This window comes from Salvelinus fontinalis, unplaced genomic scaffold, assembly GCF_029448725.1.
Source record: "Salvelinus fontinalis isolate EN_2023a unplaced genomic scaffold, ASM2944872v1 scaffold_2233, whole genome shotgun sequence".
NCBI lineage: Eukaryota > Metazoa > Chordata > Actinopteri > Salmoniformes > Salmonidae > Salvelinus > Salvelinus fontinalis.
In genome coordinates this window covers 1-17,645 of record NW_026602442.1, presented here as the reverse complement: position 1 = coordinate 17,645, position 17,645 = coordinate 1, and the positions used below count along the sequence as shown (strand labels likewise).

At 44.2% G+C, this 17,645-nt stretch overlaps 2 protein-coding genes across 3 annotated transcripts; both read right to left on the bottom strand.

The window, feature by feature from the left end:
• Nucleotides 1-8: 8 nt before the first annotated feature.
• On the bottom strand, nucleotides 9-5,442 carry LOC129850728 (TRIO and F-actin-binding protein-like). Of its 2 annotated transcripts, none has more exons than XM_055916984.1 (9): nucleotides 5,352-5,442; nucleotides 4,196-4,305; nucleotides 3,090-3,582; nucleotides 2,417-2,657; nucleotides 2,102-2,213; nucleotides 1,759-1,915; nucleotides 1,355-1,468; nucleotides 532-618; nucleotides 9-255 (listed from the first exon to the last, which is right to left on the bottom strand). In XM_055916984.1, exons 1-9 carry the CDS (start codon nucleotides 5,409-5,411, stop codon nucleotides 109-111), a joined length of 1,521 nt encoding a protein of 506 aa, XP_055772959.1. In that variant the 5' UTR covers nucleotides 5,412-5,442; the 3' UTR covers nucleotides 9-108. The 2 variants fall into 2 exon arrangements, with proteins under 2 accessions (XP_055772959.1, XP_055772960.1); XM_055916985.1 differs by having other exon boundaries at nucleotides 2,102-2,210.
• A 3,096-nt stretch (nucleotides 5,443-8,538) lies between these two features.
• Nucleotides 8,539-11,530, bottom strand: LOC129850729 (serine/arginine repetitive matrix protein 2). The gene is made up of 3 exons (XM_055916986.1): nucleotides 10,861-11,530; nucleotides 10,459-10,634; nucleotides 8,539-10,262 (listed from the first exon to the last, which is right to left on the bottom strand). The coding sequence occupies exons 2-3, from the start codon at nucleotides 10,547-10,549 to the stop codon at nucleotides 8,539-8,541; spliced, it is 1,815 nt and encodes a 604-aa protein (XP_055772961.1). The 5' UTR covers nucleotides 10,550-10,634; nucleotides 10,861-11,530.
• Nucleotides 11,531-17,645: the final 6,115 nt, after the last annotated feature.

Genomic DNA, 17,645 nt, shown 5'->3' with positions numbered 1-17,645 from the left:
TGCAGCGCTGCGTTGGCCAGTCTCAGGTGTCTTGTCTCCCCTCCTGCAGCGCTGCATTAGCCAGTCTGAGGTGTCTCCCCCCTTCCTGCAGTGCTGCGTTGGCCAGTCTCAGGTGTCTCTTCTCCCCTCATGCAGCGCTGCATTAGCCAGTCTGAGGTGCTCCCTGAGTTCCCTGATCTCCAGCTCACTGCGACCCTTCATCCCAATCAGCTCCACATACCCCTCCTTGAAGCGGTCACACAAACTCTGCTTCTCCTAGAGGGGGGTCATAGACCAACACAGAGGAGACCAGTAGAGTGACATTTCTTATCCATATTCTGTTGTGTGTGTGTGTGTGTGTGTGTGTGTGTGTATGTAAGCACGTATGGTGGTTGAATGGTTGGTCTGGAGTGGAACAGTAGAAACGACATACAAGTACCTTAGGACAAGATGATGAGGGACATTTGACTAAAGATTAGTATTTGTGTTTATGGTGGGCTATCAGGATTTTGTAAGGGTTGATCATGTGGATACAGAATATACCAGTAGTACCTTAGTTAGAGACTGCACTTCATTCCTTAGACAGCCAATCTCTTTTTGTAGGTACTCGGCCTCAATCTCCTTTGCTCGTAGCAGCATCTGGAGGGCAACACAGATACATCGGTTTAGTATTTTTGGTCATTTTTAGTGATGCAATACTCATCAATATGAAGATTATTCCACAATTCTTTCACCAGTATCGTGTCAATGAATGAATAGTTCACTGATGTCACTGATGACCAGTACTAGTTGTTCTACATGGTTATTTTTAGGACGCCAGCAGCACGTCATTGAGGCAGGTTTTTCAGGATTTTGAATGAATCTGGTCCAGCCAATAGATGGCAGCATCTGGAGGACAACATTACAACATGACCAATAACCAATGGCCGACACAAATCTACACACCAATCAATAGAGCAACTCCGATGTAAGCCTTGCTTCCAATCAGACCTAGTTTCAAATACTAATTCAGGAATTTCCATTACTTTTCAATACACTTCAAAACAAGTATTCAGATCATCTTTATTTGAAAAAACAAGCAGTTGAATGTTGAAATGTGTTTGGAAATACTCAAATACATTCCAATGCATAATGCATTTAACCCAAGTATTTGAAATATGTATTTGAAAATACTTTCAAATACAATTTGGTCGATTATTTGTTTTTTACAAATAACCATTAAAATACTCATAGAAATACTTGTTTTAGGCTGTGAATTTGAAAATAGTCATACACAGAAGAAGGCATTTAAATAACAAATGGTCAAATACAACATGTACTTGAATCCGGTTCTGCTTCCAATACAACTAATCAGAATGTCAAACTTTATTCTTACTTCCAATTCCGAGGGACTGCGCTCACAGTTGCCAGGGGAGACATTTCCTGACCTCTGACCTGTGATGAAGTGGCGCATGCGGCTGATCTCCTCAGTCAGACGAGCCTGCAGTTCCTGAGACAAACATGAAGAATAAATAAAAATACTTATTACTATTGCACTGTATGACAGTATGGTATATTGCTTAAATTGATAATTAGAAAATTCATTAAGATAATTAATTTGTTGTTAATTAGTTTCATGACAGACTGCTCGCTCTCACTCTTTCTCTCTCTGCACTCTTTCTTTCTGCTCTTTCTCTCTGCTCTCTCTCCCCCTCTTTCTTTCTCTGCTCTTTCTTTCTCCCTCTCCTCTCTCTCTGCTCTCTTTCTCTCTGCTCTCTCTCCATCTCCCTGCTCTCTGACCTGGTTCTCTCTGCGGAGCTGTTCCATCTCTCTGTCCTTCCAGCTCAGCTCTGTTTCCCTAACTCCTCTCTGCTCGGCCCGGTTCAGCTCCAGGCACTTCTGGGAATATCTCTCTGACAGAACGTCCAACTCACTGTGGAGGGCAATCGCCTGGGGCCTGTAGAGAACCAAGAACACATGTTTAACACACATGCATGTGGGCATGCCCGCACAGATGCATGAATGCACAACCACACTGATACATAAGCAGAGGGTGGATAGCTATCCCATTAGAGAAAACTTTCTCTTCACATTCTTTTGGTGCCTTTCACTTTGATGTCTGGCTAAAGAGAATGGATCTCACGTCTGTCCTCTGTATGTAGTATCCATATGGCCACCCCCTTCAGTCATCCTTCTGGCTTTCTCCACCTCCCTCTCCAGCTCCTCCCTGTGAGCCTCCTTCAGGGCCTCAACTGCTATAGAGCACAGAAGTGGCATAACATGACAAGGAAAAGAGAAAACATTGAAATGAAGAGGGGAAGGACAGGACACAGGAGGGTAGGCAATCTGTTCCATAACAAAATATGTTTTGTGACATCATCCCTAGAAAAAGTGTAATTATTCACATAACACTTTACATGATATTACACAGTACTGCCAACAGGTCTCTCCTTCCCACCTTGTGCCGTGGCCTGGCTCTCCTCCTGCAGCAGTCTCTCTCTCTGTCTCTGCAGCTCTTGGACCTCGCTGGCTTGGCTCTCCTGGAGCTCCATCAGGGCCCTGCGGTGGGTCGCCTCCATGGCCTCCAGACGCTGGCCGCAGGGGGCCCAGGGTCCACACAGACTGTCCACCTCCACCTCCATCCCCATCTCCACACGCTCCTTACGCAGACACTCCACCTGCTGCCTGAGTGATAGCGCCTGAGAGAGAGGGAGAGGAGGGGGGTCAAGAGGGGGATAGAGAGGGGAGGAAGTTAGGGGAGAGATAGAAAGAAAGAGGGAGCGGGAAAAGGAAAGGGAAGAGGGTTGAGAGAGAGAGATGGAGAGAGAAAATAGTGGGAAAGAGGTGAGAAGAAAGTGGAAGTGTGAGACAGAGAGAGAGAGACAGAGAGACAGAGAGACAGAGAGAGAGAGAGAGAGAGAGAGAGAGAGAGAGAGAGAGAAGGACATGTGAGAAGGGTGAGGAAAGATTCCCTAAATGATTCATTATGTATATTGAAAACATCCTCTCTGTTTCTATAATACCTTTACAAGACAGTTCTAAACGTTATGATTATTAAATGTTAAACACTCAAATGAACAAATAACTGTTTTACATTTAGGATTTTGAGTGGAAAATAATTCTCACACTACCTCCCTCTGTAGGGCCGTTGCAATGTTCGTCTGAATCGTCTGATTAGGAATCGTCTGATTGGTCTGATTAGTCTGTGCACCAATCAGAGACAGCGCGCTCATCTCCCTGAATGTTAGACTCTCGAACTCCACCCACTTATTGTTGACGTCCACGTCCATGGTGTGAGTGACAGGTACAGGTACGCTGGCTTTCTTCAGATCCAGAGAGTCCCATCTGCTACCCATCTCTCTGAAGGGGATCCCCTCCTCAAACCATCTGTTCCTCTCCTCCAATCGCTTGGCTTGCTCTCTGTCCCAGCCCTCTCCTGCCTCTCTCTGACTGTCTGATGACATGTTGGGGGAGGTGTCATCTAGATCCGGGGCCAAAGAGTCCATTTGACAAAGGTTGGAGGTGGAGTTAGTGGTTTGAGGGTCGGAGTCTTCACAGGTGAGCACAGAGGGAGGCTGGCGAGACGTCACAGGCTGAGCGTTTTCTCTTTCACTGTCTGACCGTCTGTGATATAATAATGGGGACCATAGGAAAAGTGTTTCAGATATAGTTACATAGTCACATTTTTTACTCTTGTATATTATTACATTTGTCTAATTGTCTTCTTGCTGCCTCCAATTCCATTCATTATGTCTTAAAGTAATTATGTGCATTTCTGTTGTGATTATAGGCCACAACAGTCTAAGTGCAGGACTTTGTCTGCGTCTGAAATGGTACCCTATTCTATTCCCTGTGATGTGCATTAATTCGTTTGGACCAGGACTAATAGGAGCTTTGATCCAAAGTAGTGCAGTAAATAGGGAATAGGGTGCCATTTCAGGCACAGTGTCACTTCAGACACAGTGCCACTTCAGACACACTTCCATTTCAGAAACAAAGTCCTGCACTTAGACTGAAATGCACATAATTTCAGAACATTACACATTACTTTAAGACATAATGAATGGAATGCAATTTCAGACACAGCGTCATTTCTGACACACTGCCATTTCTGACACTGCCATTTCAGACACACTGCCATTTCTGACACACTGCCATTTCTGACACACTGCCATTTCTGACACACTGCCATTTCTGACACACTGCCATTTCAGACACAGTCAATAGAAACACTCACGGTGTGATGTCTGAAGAGTGTCTGGGTTGGATAGTCCGTCTCAGCACATTAACCCACTTCCTCCTGATCCTGGAGGTCGAGGCTGACAGAGTGAACACTGCTTTCTTTGTCTGGTTGAGATCAAGTGATAAAGAACAGAGAAAAGCCACGTCTGAGGGGTTACAAACAGGAAGGAACTAAAGCATATTGACACCAAGACTGCATCCGAAATGACACCCTACACGATATGTAGTGCACTACTTTATGGGCCCTGGTCAAAAGTAGTGCATTATTTATGGATGGACAAGGATGCCATTTCAGATGCAGCCCAAGACTGTAGTAGTAGTAGTAGTAGCAGCAGCAGTAGTAGTAGTAGTAGTAGTAGTAGTAGTAGTAGTAGTAGTAGCAGTAGCAGTAGCAGTAGCAGCAGCAGCAGCAGCAGTAGTAGCAGCAGCAGCAGTAGTAGTAGTAGCAGCAGTAGTAGTAGTAGCAGCAGCAGCAGCAGCAGCAGCAGTAGTAGTAGTAGCAGTAGTAGTAGTAGCAGCAGCAGTAGTAGTAGTAGTAGTAGTAGTAGTAGTAGCAGCAGCAGCAGTAGTAGTAGTAGTAGTAGCAGTAGCAGTAGTAGTAGTAGTAGTAGCAGCAGTAGTAGTAGTAGTATTATTACTAGTAGTAGTAGCAGTAGCAGTAGTAGTAGCCACTGGTAGTAGTAGTATTATTACTAGTAGTAGTATTAGTGGTAATAGTAGTAGTAGTAGTAGTAGTAGTACAGATATCGGATCTTCATTTGATCACTCTTTTGTTGCTGAGAATTTTCCTGCACATCGGGAAACGTAAACTTGTAATGTATTCAAGGTTTCAAAAGGCTTCTAAAGTTTGTAAAGTCCACTTTAAAATATCAGACTTGTATCAACCCCTACAAAAAATGTTAAATAATTATAATCCACACAATAATTCACATTTCCTTTTGCTGCAGGACTTTTGTCCTGCTGTATAAAACTGGCTCAAGTTAGGATACGGCATCTGTAGTAGTAGCAGCAGTAGTAGTAGTAGTAGCAGCAGCAGTAGTAGTAGTAGTATTATTAGTAGCAGTAGTAGCAGAAATAGTAGTAGTAGTAGTAGTATTAGTATTAGTATTGGTAGTAGATGTTCAATGAGAGAAAAACCAGGAAGAACACACATGTATCTGGAATCCATAGTTCTTCTCCACGTCAAAGTCTTGGACGTTCATACAGGACATCAGGTCTATCTCTCCATCCAGGTCATCTGACTACAACAGACATGGAGGAACTGGCGTGATACAGACTCAGAAATACTTCTATGGGTATATAATTGGGGAACTGATATTGCAGATAAAGGAAATGGCGTCACCTCCTCAGCCTCAGAGTCCATGTAGAAACGTAGTGCAGCGTCCCTCATCACAAACCAGTGTCTCCTCCACTGTTAGAAACACAAGCCAGACTCAGTCAAACCAGTGTTTCCTCCACTGTTAGAAACACAAGCCAAACAGACTCAGTCAAACCAGTGTTTCCTCCACTGTTAGAAACACAAGCCAGACTCAGTCAAACCAGTGTCTCCTCCACTGTTAGAAACACAAGCCAAACAGACTCAGTCAAACCAGTGACACTTCAAAATATTCCAAACACTGCTATTGTTTTGAATGATGCTTTCCTCTATTTGTGCCAGTTTGTTCTAACACATGGTCACGTGTGTCATTTGCAGTGTTACCTCCCCATATTCATCCAGTTTTGACATCCAGCCCTTTTGGTCAGACTGTGTTTGAGTATTTTCAGGTAGAACTTTCTGCCGTGGTTTAGAAGATCTGAGGCCCTTTCTAGTTTGATTGTCTGACCTCTGTAACAAATGGATGATATGAATAATGGTTATAGGATGGTACTTACAGTATGAGTGACTTGATGGCAGACCTGTTTTTAAAGTACTCGAAGGTATCAAGCGTATCACCTGTGGCTGAAGATCAGTTGTGGACTGGGTTCGGGACAGTCGTCCGTCCTCTGAGTCGCAATATTTCTCCTTCTCTTTCTCCCTCCTGTCTCTCCCCCTCTCTCTGCCTCTCCCTCTCTCGTCAGACTCAACCCTCGTACTGCAGCTATCAGTTTCCTCTACATACCTACAATAGAAGAAAAGTTGGAGAAATAGAGACCAGAGAGAAAATCCTGACCCAATATACTGTACATTCAGTAGGCCCTTACAATATACTGTACATCCAGTAGGCCCTTACAATATGCTGTACATCCAGTAGGCCCTTACAATATGCTGTACATCCAGTAGGCCCTTACAATATGCTGTACATGCATTAGGCCCTTACAATATGCTGTACATCCAGTAGGCCCTTACAGCATGCTGTACATCCAGTAGGCCCTTACAATATGCTGTACATCCAGTAGGCCCTTACAATATGCTGTACATGCATTAGGCCCTTACAATATGCTGTACATCCAGTAGGCCCTTACAATATGCTGTACATCCAGTAGGCCCTTACAATATGCTGTACATGCAGTAGGCCCTTACAATATGCTGTACATCCAGTAGGCCCTTACAATATGCTGTACATCCAGTAGGCCCTTACAATATGCTGTACATCCAGTAGGCCCTTACAATATGCTGTACATCCAGTAGGCCCTTACAATATGCTGTACATCCAGTAGGCCCTTACAATATGCTGTACATCCAGTAGGCCCTTACAATATGCTGTACATGCATTAGGCCCTTACAATACGCTGTACATCCAGTAGGCCCTTACAATATGCTGTACATCCAGTAGGCCCTTACAATATGCTGTACATCCAGTAGGCCCTTACAACATGCTGTACATCCAGTAGGCCCTTACAATATACTCTACATCCAGTAGGCCCTTACAACATGCTGTACATCCAGTAGGCCCTTACAATATGCTGTACATCCAGTAGGCCCTTACAATATGCTGTACATGCAGTAGGCCCTTACAATATACTGTACATCCAGTAGGCCCTTACAATATACTGTACATCCAGTAGGCCCTTACAATATGCTGTACATGCATTAGGCCCTTACAATATACTGTACATCCAGTAGGCCCTTACAATATGCTGTACATCCAGTAGGCCCTTACAATATGCTGTACATGCATTAGGCCCTTACAATATACTGTACATCCAGTAGGCCCTTACAATATGCTGTACATCCAGTAGGCCCTTACAACATGCTGTACATGCAGTACGCCCTTACAATATGCTGTACATCCAGTAGGCCCTTACAATACGCTGTACATCCAGTAGGCCCTTACAATATACTGTACATCCAGTAGGCCCTTACAATATGCTGTACATCCAGTAGGCCCTTACAATACGCTGTACATCCAGTAGGCCCTTACAACATGCTATACATCCAGTAGGCCCTTACAATATGCTGTACATCCAGTAGGCCCTTACAATACGCTGTACATCCAGTAGGCCCTTACAACATGCTATACATCCAGTAGGCCCTTACAATATACTGTACATCCAGTAGGCCCTTACAATATGCTGTACATCCAGTAGGCCCTTACAATATGCTGTACATCCAGTAGGCCCTTACAATATACTGTACATCCAGTAGGCCCTTACAATATGCTGTACATCCAGTAGGCCCTTACAATATACTGTACATCCAGTAGGCCCTTACAATACGCTGTACATCCAGTAGGCCCTTACAACATGCTATACATCCAGTAGGCCCTTACAATATACTGTACATCCAGTAGGCCCTTACAACATGCTGTACATCCAGTAGGCCCTTACAATATGCTGTACATCCAGTAGGCCCTTACAATATGCTGTACATTCAGTAGGCCCTTACAATATGCTGTACATCCAGTAGGCCCTTACAATATGCTGTACATCCAGTAGGCCCTTACAATATGCTGTACATCCAGTAGGCCCTTACAATATGCTGTACATCCAGTAGGCCCTTACAATATACTGTACATCCAGTAGGCCCTTAAAATACGCTGTACATCCAGTAGGCCCTTACAATATGCTGTACATGCAGTAGGCCCTTACAATATGCTGTACATGCAGTAGGCCCTTACAATATGCTGTACATGCAGTAGGCCCTTACAATATGCTGTACATCCAGTAGGCCCTTACAATATACTGTACATCCAGTAGGCCCTTACAACATGCTGTACATCCAGTAGGCCCTTACAATATGCTGTACATGCAGTAGGCCCTTAAAATATGCTGTATATGTAGTAGGCCCTTATAATATACTGTACATCCAGTAGGCCCTTACAATATTCTGTACATCCAGTAGGCCCTTACAATATTCTGTACATCCAGTAGGCCCCCCCTCCTCTCTATAATGTCCCTCCTGTCGCCTCTCCAGTCTCCTCACCTGGGTGTCCTGTGCCTCTGGTCTCTACGTGGGCTGGGGCTCTGGGTCCTCCTCCTCGGGCCCAGTAGCACCTCTGCCCCCTCTCCCTCTGACCCCAGGTCCAGTCTGGGGATGTCGGCCAGAATGACGTAGTCCTCTATGGTCATCCCCTGGGAGTCCACTGAGGCGGTTCTCTTGGGCTCCTCTCGGGTCAACAGGTACTCCAGGCCCCGCCTTATATTACTCTTGCTCCTGTCACTGATTGGCCTGTCATTCATTTCCATGGTCGCAGCGTAGGGTTTCAACGAATTGGCAAGCAGCTGGGAGTCGATGCCTAGTCGTGGTGGGGAGGAGCTACAAGAGAGGGCAGGGCTTAGAAGGGAGTGGGAGGAGCCATGCCAGGAGCCTGGAGGGAGGCTGGGGTTGGTTTTAGGGGGGTGCATCTCTGTCCGTTCCTCTCTAGCTACCCTCTCTGGTCTCCTTGAGTAGCTCTGTGCTGTGTCAGGTCTGGTGTCGCTATGCTTGGTTTCTCTTTGGGGTGAATGGCTGTGTGTACCATAGCCACTTATAGGGGGAGAGCATTCACGACTATCACGACTGCGAGTGGTTGGGGAAGGGTTTTTATCTGTTCTGAGCCGGGGGCTTCGAGACCCTTCGTGGGAGTTTGGCTGCAAGGCTGGAGAGTCACGTCGAGAGATGGAGTCAAGATTTTTGTACAGTTTTTCAGAGTCCAAACTGTGACTGTTTGAGTTGTGGGAGGGACGGCTTGACTCTCTTGACTCTCTTGGCTCTCTTGATCCTCTTGGCTCTCTTGACTCTCTTGACTCTCTTGACTCTCTTGGCTCTCTTGACTCTCTTGGCTCTCTTGATCCTCTTGACTCTCGTGACTCTCGTGACTCTCTTGGCTCTCTTGGCTCTCTTGATCCTCTTGACTCTCGTGACTCTCGTGACTCTCTTGGCTCTCTTGGCTCTCTTGATCCTCTTGACTCTCGTGACTCTCGTGACTCTCTTGACTCTCTTGACTCTCTTGGCTCCCTTGACTCTCTTGATCCTCTTGGCTCTCTTGACCCTCTTGACTCTCTTGACTCTCTTGGCTCTCTTGAATCTCTTGAATCTCTTGACTCTCTTGAATCCCTTGAATCTTGATCACGCCCATTGGTGTAATGCTCTGTTTTACCATTTCTTACATGGGAGGAGTCAATATGTTTGTAGGAGGCCGTGTTTCGAGACGGGGAGGGGTGGTGACACACGACAGACCCTCGTCTGTGAGAGGGACTGGACCGTCCTGACGGATGGCGAGACGAGGAGGGAGATGAGTGAGACGGAGTGTGAGAAGGAGCGTGACTTTTGGAGTGGGAGCTTCTACGTTGGGAGGACGCAGATCGAGATTCAGCAAGTTTATACCGGTTTGGGCATGGGGAACGAGGGCTGGGAGACTGATCTTGAGAATCGGTGCCACCACGTCTGAAGTTGGAATGATAGGTGTATCTCTGCGGAGACTCGCTCCTCCAGGTCTCCTGCTGGAACGTTTCATCGCTTCTCCTCTGGGAGGGAATTCCAAGATTCACGTTCCGGTAGGGGATGGAGGCTTTGGGTTCTGGGCTGTGGTTGTTGGGGAGCGGATGGCCCCTCTCATAGTGCCGGTAAGGCCGTTTGGATACACCCTCCACCTGAGCCTGGGGACCACCATCAAATAAGGCTTTCCTGTCCGGAGAGAAGTAGCCACTTTCTCCTCTTGATCCTGTAAGTGAGGAGTAGGAACATGGCCTGGTAGATCATCCATTTGATTGAGCCCCACTCAAATGGAAAGCCAAGACACATTTAAATGTTTAACTGAAAAATGACAATAACATTTTGAATTCAAATTGAATTGAATGAAAATTGTAGCAGCTGTCCCAGACAAAATGTCTGTCTGTAATACTGTGAGCTGGTCTGACCTGAGGGTCGCCTGAACCTCTCCCGGCCTCTCTTCTCCTCCATCAGTGAGCTGTGTGGTGGTCTGTGGGGAGAGGGGTCCACCCGGGTCATCTCTGGCCCCGTCAGACAGCACCCTGCTGGGCTGCTAGAGCCACTCCTCCCTGGGTCTGGCAGGAAGTCCCACTGGTCCTCCTGACTGCTGGGTGGAGATATAGAGGGAGGGCATGAGGGACATTGGTAGGGGTACACACTCTATGAGTTTGCCACAATGTACCACGTTTAAGAGAAATCACTACCTGATTGTAGAATTTCATTCAAATATAATGTTTTCTAACTGTTTATTAAAGTTTTATAAATCACTTTAAGGATACCTTATTAATGTAATGTTACTAAAGTCAACTGACAATGACACTCACACTCACCTGTGTACCGTGTCAGAGCCACAGATATTGAGTTCCCAGTCAGGGCTCGGAGTGTGAGTTAGGCTCTCCTGATAGGTCCAGACGCTCCTTGTGACATCACTGTATCTGGTCACCTCCGACAGGAAGTCATGGTTGTCCTGATTCGTGGAACGGGACACATTTCGTCCAATCGTTAATAATTCAGAGAATGTCAAACTGGTCAATGGCTTTGTCAATTCAGCAAACCATCTGAGATGTGTAAAAGTCACTTTTAAGGCTTGGTACACAAAGTATGTAATTCTGTTGTGTTTTCAGAAAGTTGCATAGTAACGTGAAAGTACAGTTGGAGACAAATCAAACAAATTCAAACATGCTGCAGTGTACAGGTATCTCTATGGCAAGACAGTCATTACCTAGTGTGACCAATGACATTACAATGCTTAAAGATTAATTAAATGAATGAGTTGAAACGACTCTCAAGGTCAATTCAACAAGCATGTGAGAAAGCTCCAACAAGTAAAGTAAACACATTTCAGACAAAATGGCTGCCTGTGGAATAAATGAAAAGAAGCTAACTTTCCGTATAACTCATCACAGCTAAAACAAAATGCTAACTTCTTACTACACCTGCTTGCAGAGCTTCCTTGGACGTCCCTTTACAAATCTGCTGTTAAGACAGGCTGCAAGTGGCAACAACAACTTCTCTCCTCCCCCTCTCTCCCCCCCTCTCCTCCCCGTCTACCTCTCCTCTCTTCACCTTATCTACCTGAGCTAATGCATTGGGCCGGCAAGGACGACGGTAACACAACCTCTCCCTGGCCTTGCTCATCATTATTTCATTGGTCTGCTGCTCTTCCACAACCAGAATCCTCCCATCCTCCTCTCAACCTTTTCTTGATCCCTCTTTCATTTCTTGCCCTCCCTACAACACACAAAAGCCTTTCTTCTCTTTTGACTTTTGATCTCTGTGTTGTGAGCAGGCGTGGATTTCTATCTGGAATATTCTGTTATTTTGAAATGGAAGGATTATTTAAATGAAAATAAAGATTGGTAGAAGTGTATTTCTGGTCCAGGTTCATCCATAGAGCTGGTGTTGTGAATGTGTGTGCTTGTGTGCATGTGTTGTTTGAGCATATTAGAATACTCCAATGACAGTGAAGATTAGTAGAAGTGTATTTCTGGTACAGGTCCATCCTTAGAGTTCAGTTGAGTGGGCTGGTGGTGTGTGTGTGTGTGTGTGTGTGTGTGTGTGTGTGTGTGTGTGTGTGTGTGTGTGTGTGTGTGTGTGTGTGTGTGTGTGTGTGTGTGTGTGTGTGTGTGTGTGTGTGTGTGTGTGTGTGTGTGTGTGTGTGTGTGTGTGTGTGTGTGCGTGCGTGCGTGCGTGTGTGCCTGCTTCTGTGTGCTTGTTTGTGTGTGCTTGTGTATGTGTTGTGTGTGTGCACGCGCATGCGTGTGTGTGCGCGCGTGCGTGCGTGTGTGTGCCTGCTTGTGTGTGGTTGCTTGTGTATGCTTGTGTATGTGTTGTGTGTGTGCTTGTGTGGGTGCTTGTGTGCAATGTGTTATGTGAGCGGATTAGATTACTATCTTTCCCCCAAGGGATGCAAATGAGCTTTTCATTAATTAATGATAGAATAATAATATAATCAAACGCCAACCTGTGTGTTCGTCAGTCCTCATCACACCTACAGTATAGCTTATATTATAATTACCCCGCTTGGTGGCTTTATTTGTGTTCATTGCATCATTATGTTGTTTAATATGCGCCTTTGTTTCATTCAGAAATGGTTACTCCTCATACTGCCACTTGGGAAGATAAAATGAACGATTTTGGAAGTGTTTCAAACGTATACCACAATTTACTGTACAGCAAAGGTAATAATCCAGACCTCGTCCAAACCCAATAACCCTTAACAGTCATTAGCCATCCATCGTCCATTTCCCTCAGCACTAGCCCCTCCTGCCTGGCTTACCTGTGAGGTACTGTTCAGGTGCATGTGTCCCGGGCGCAAGCACAAACCACAGCGGGAGGGGTCAAAGGTGTTGGGTTGGAACTGGTGGCAGTAAAAGTCGTCAGCACAGAGCGGCATGATGGATCCTCAGATCAGGTGAACACCCCTATTTTACTCTGATGATAAGGCCCAGTGCAATGATGCACTATTACAAAATCCACCTACACAAAGGTGGTACATCCTGATTAGAGGTGGGATAACCAATCAAACCATATACTGTATAGACAGCACATAGTAATGCAGTATGTCAAGAGCAACACTATACAGACGTAGGAACTTAATTTGAGTCAGTTTACTACAGCAGGAAAGTAATCCTGCAGCAACAGGAAATGTGTATTATTATGTGGATTATAATTAATGGACAGTTTTGTAGTGGTTGATACATTTTTCCTTAGGTTCAAATCTAGTCTGAAATTTCAAAGTGGATATTACTAACTGATCAAGTTAAGATTTTACATCCTTAGAATTGCATTCTGAAGTAGAATATGGACCATATCAGTAATTTGCATGCATTGACCTGTAGCGGTCTTTACACTGTAATGTAATTCAATGAAATGCTTCAGGTAGTAGGTAACTTCATCTCTTGGCTATGGCCAAACAACATCCTCTGGGTTCCTTGAGGTGAAGCAACAATTACTTAAGACAGCGACTGAGTGAAACAAAAACCTAAAGGCGATACCTTTACAGCTCTGTACAAAAATAGTTTGGCACACAATACTATAACCACAACACAGTAACTCACAGCCATTTTGTTAATGAAAGAAACACAAAGACTTAAAAGCATAATCTGTCTTTGCCATACTGGTATTATGATATTAAAAACACTTCAAAGGTATTTCTAGAATGTTTAAATACCTTATGATTGTTAACTCCAAGTTCATTTTTATCTGCAAAGTAACCAGCACAGGTCATACACTTCATACCATCAGAACTCATCCAAGTCTAGGTGAAACTGGCGTGGGTATAACTGCCATTGTGGATCTGTCTTTTGTCATGTTAAACATCAATTGACTCTCAATGGAGCCAACATGGCCCACTGGCCCCAAAGGTGTGTATCAGATGTCATCAGCTTTTGAGAGTGAAATGTGCAACGGGCTCCACTGGACAGATGTCATGTGGTGGGCCTGTTTTACAGATGGCTGCTCTGAGGGTTACAGACAAGCGCGAGCGGTCACCTGTAAAACACTGTTTACTAGAACAGGTACCGCATGGTTGGACAGACACAGACTGGACCATAGAGTGGCCATCTTCTGGGGAACAAGAAATACATGTTGAATCTTGAGTTGACATTAAACTGTGTTCAAATACAAGGTTAACCGATGAAAAACAAACCAGTTTAAATTGTATAGTGAAAAAATAAACAGGGTACGAAATAAGTTGAAACCATCGGACGTATCTTTTTTTAGATGCCAGGTGGGTCCTTCATGTTGCAGGGCAGGTCGGCTAGTAGAGTATCTATGTCAATACCTACCTGAGGAAATGAAAATGAGTATTTACAGCATCTAGCCTCACATACGTAACCTGTCTAGGGGCCCTTTGTGTGTGTATAGAATATAATATCAGCTGTGCTATGCTGAAAACAGAGCTGTTTCCATAGATATACAGTCAATTATATCTCTCGTCCACTGGGGGACAGCAGTGTCCAGAGAAGCCAGCAGAGGGGGCCAGCAGTGTCATAGGGATCTTACTGGAAGGCCAGGTAGCACACACAGGCACACATGCGCATACAGGAGAACACATACACACACACATTGACAAAGACAGACTATTCCCACAGTCTCTTAGTGGATCATATACTCTCCCTTGTCATTCACGCTGCGTGCTCAGCGTAGACTGTAGACTATAAAGGCTGTGTATTTATAGATGTACTGTATGTTTAAATAGGTGAAGTGAACACTGACTGCTCTGGATCCTGTAACAGGGCCAATTTATCACTGTGTGGAATAGTCTCAATTCAAGCTCAAATTAGCTGTACCAAAAGTTGCGTATGAGTAATTGCACTCTCAGAAATTGTAGTTTTGAAAAGTTTACATGTAATACTATTCTCAGAGAATATTAACCCCCAAAAATCTTTCAAACGAAATGTTACCCTCAGGATATTAATAACAGCATGTTTGGCAAGAAAATGTTGCAGGGAGTTATTTCTGCCCAAATCCTTTTTCCGCTGAGCGTCCTAGTTGCATAGATACACTCTGTTGCTCAGGCGACAGTTGCCATGGTGAGAGGAGATTTAGTAACCATGGAAATATGATCGCCAAAGTAAAGTTCAGCATCCCACCAACTTGAAGTTGGCATGACTGACTTCTATAAATGTAAATAGACTGTATTTTCTTGAATGTATCTAAGAGTGATTAAACGTTCTTAAATATGCATATCTTTGGTAGTAGAATGACTCATACAGGTCACAAGCAAGGGTGAAATAGAACCAGATCATCAAAGGACAATATTGTAAGTAAAACCATTCAGAGAAAATATAATTCTCCGAAATGACATTTCAAGAATCAACTTCCTTAAGAGTCTAGGGGGGAGGGGGGGTGGGGGTTCTACTAAGCTAACATATGGAATTGTTTTAACATGGTCATAGCATGGATCATTTAGTTATTTGATTTTGAATTTTAGGACCCCTTTAGGTATCAGAAAAATATATTGGAAAAATTATTTGATCAGACATTGAATTTGGCCTTACTGCTATCAGCCAATAGAAATACATTGAATAACAGATTAATACATGGAAACAAATCTAAAAGAAGTTTGTTTTAAAGTGTATGTCCTATATCTGAGAAATATAAGAATGATCAGGAAGTTATTCTTAGTTTGTTACCCATACTTAACAAATGCTTTTGGCACTGAACTACTTCCATATACACTTCCATTCATGTATTCAACTGGTATGGGCTACCTTCAACTGGTATGGGCTACCTTCAACTGGTATGGGCTACCTTCAACTGGTATGGGCTACCTTCAACTGGTATGGGCTACCTTCAACTGGTATGGGCTACCTTCAACTGGTATGGGCTACCTTCAGAGTCTTGTGAAGCTTTTGGATGTCCTAGAGCTTAACAACCGACATGTACACTACCGTTCAACAGTTTGGGGTCACTTAGAAATGTCCTTGTTTTTGAAAGAAAAGCTCATTTTTTGTCCATGAAAATAACATAAAATTGATCAGAAATACAGTGTAGACATTGTTAATGTTGTAAATGACTATTGTAGCTGGAAACGGCAGATTTTGAATGGATTATCTACATAGGCGTAATTGCAAGAATTTCATTTCTAAGTGTCCCCAAACTTTTGAACGGTAGTGTTTGTGTTTGTCTTACCTTTCCATCTTAGTGTGTTGCCCAAACTGTTCGGACGCTACAGACAGAGGTTGGCAGATTAACGGTACCAACGTCAGACGAGTCCCGTGATGCGGTCATAGTGTAAAACGGAGAACACCATCCTGTTCGTAAGAGTCTCATCTTTCCATAGAATGGTCGTATTAGTTCAGACATTCCAGAAGTTTTCAGGAGTAGACAGATCTTCAGGATGTCTCATGGTCTGACAAACACCGCTGTAGCTCGGTCACCTTCCACCGCAGACGCTGAAAACCGCCATTGGTGGTTGCTGTGGATTGAGACGCAGCCCAAGCAAAAAAACAAACAGATATCTCTATCTTAAACAGACAGATTTTGATGGAGATTTGTATTATTATGTTAATTATATTTCCGTGGGGCGCTGATATTGAGTCTAGCTTTAAAGGGATGGACCAGTACCAATTCAGTGTAATACAAACTTCTTATTGGCTACTGAGTGAACTGAGAGCATTTGAAACATACTTATCTTTTATGGCACTGCATTGCCCATCTAATGGCCTAGACTAGCTGACCAATCACAGAGGACCAGTGTTTTGCCTTTATTAAACTCAAGTGGAACCCACACGCCTCAATGCCTTGGTTTCTTGAAGTACCGGAGAAATCTGAGAGACAGCTCTTTTGCAGGTCACCAAATGTCCCTTCGCATTGCTCTGAACTTAGTGAGATAGATTTGGACTAACATCCCCGCTGAGGTTACATCATGAGTCCCCGCTGTGCCCAGTGTTTGAACTATATATATATATAAAACTGCTATCCACCACCCAAGTGCCTCATTCCCCCTCATTTTCACACAGAGATCTGTACCCATTTTGCAGTTTGTTCTAAATTCAATGGAAGTTCAGTTAGCATGCCTGATCTTCATATGCATCCAGCATCACTTGCCTTCAATTCCTAGTCTGTCTTTCTTCCTAATTTGAAATCAATATAGACTTAGTTATGTAATTATTACACAACTATTTGCCTGTAATGTATTCACCCTTGTGGAGTAATACTGGCCATTCTGTCCCTCTCTTTTCTTCAGCCTCATTTCTTAAAAACATATTGACCTGGATCTGCTGGCTGTGAGGAATGAGGCGGCCTCCTGTTTCTAAGTAAATTGGCTCTCACCGCGTCTGGGAGGGAGTCATCAGGACTGGAGCAGAGTCGAAGGAAAACACAGAATAGCTTGTGTCAGTTCAAACACTACATTTACATCTAATAATGAAACTAATACCGTTTTTTAAGGATATTGTTTATTATTTTGGCCGCAGGTCCGATTTTTATTCATGCTGCTGACCTAAAAATCTCCCCAAAGCAGGTCCAGGTGAAAACAGAGAAATAGATGGAGGTGAAGGAGAGAAAGGTGGATGGAGATGGGGAGAGAGAAAGAGAGAAAGAGAGAGAGAGAGCGAGAGAGAGAGCGAGAGAGTGAGAGAGAGAGAGAGAGAGAGAGAGAGAGAGA

Excerpts from the sequence above, each read along its gene's own strand:
- LOC129850729 (XM_055916986.1), bottom strand. The coding sequence starts at position 10,549 with ATGACCCGGGTGGACCCCTCTCCCCACAGACCACCACACAGCTCACTG. Across the intron at positions 10,263-10,458 it reads GAGGTTCAGGCGACCCTCAG|GATCAAGAGGAGAAAGTGGC; the intron begins GTCAGACCAGCT and ends CCTCACTTACAG.
- LOC129850728 (XM_055916984.1), bottom strand. The coding sequence starts at position 5,411 with ATGTCCTGTATGAACGTCCAAGACTTTGACGTGGAGAAGAACTATGGA. Across the intron at positions 4,306-5,351 it reads ACTATGGATTCCAGATACAT|ACAAAGAAAGCAGTGTTCAC; the intron begins GTGTGTTCTTCC and ends GATCTCAACCAG. Across the intron at positions 256-531 it reads AAGTGCAGTCTCTAACTAAG|GAGAAGCAGAGTTTGTGTGA; the intron begins GTACTACTGGTA and ends ACCCCCCTCTAG.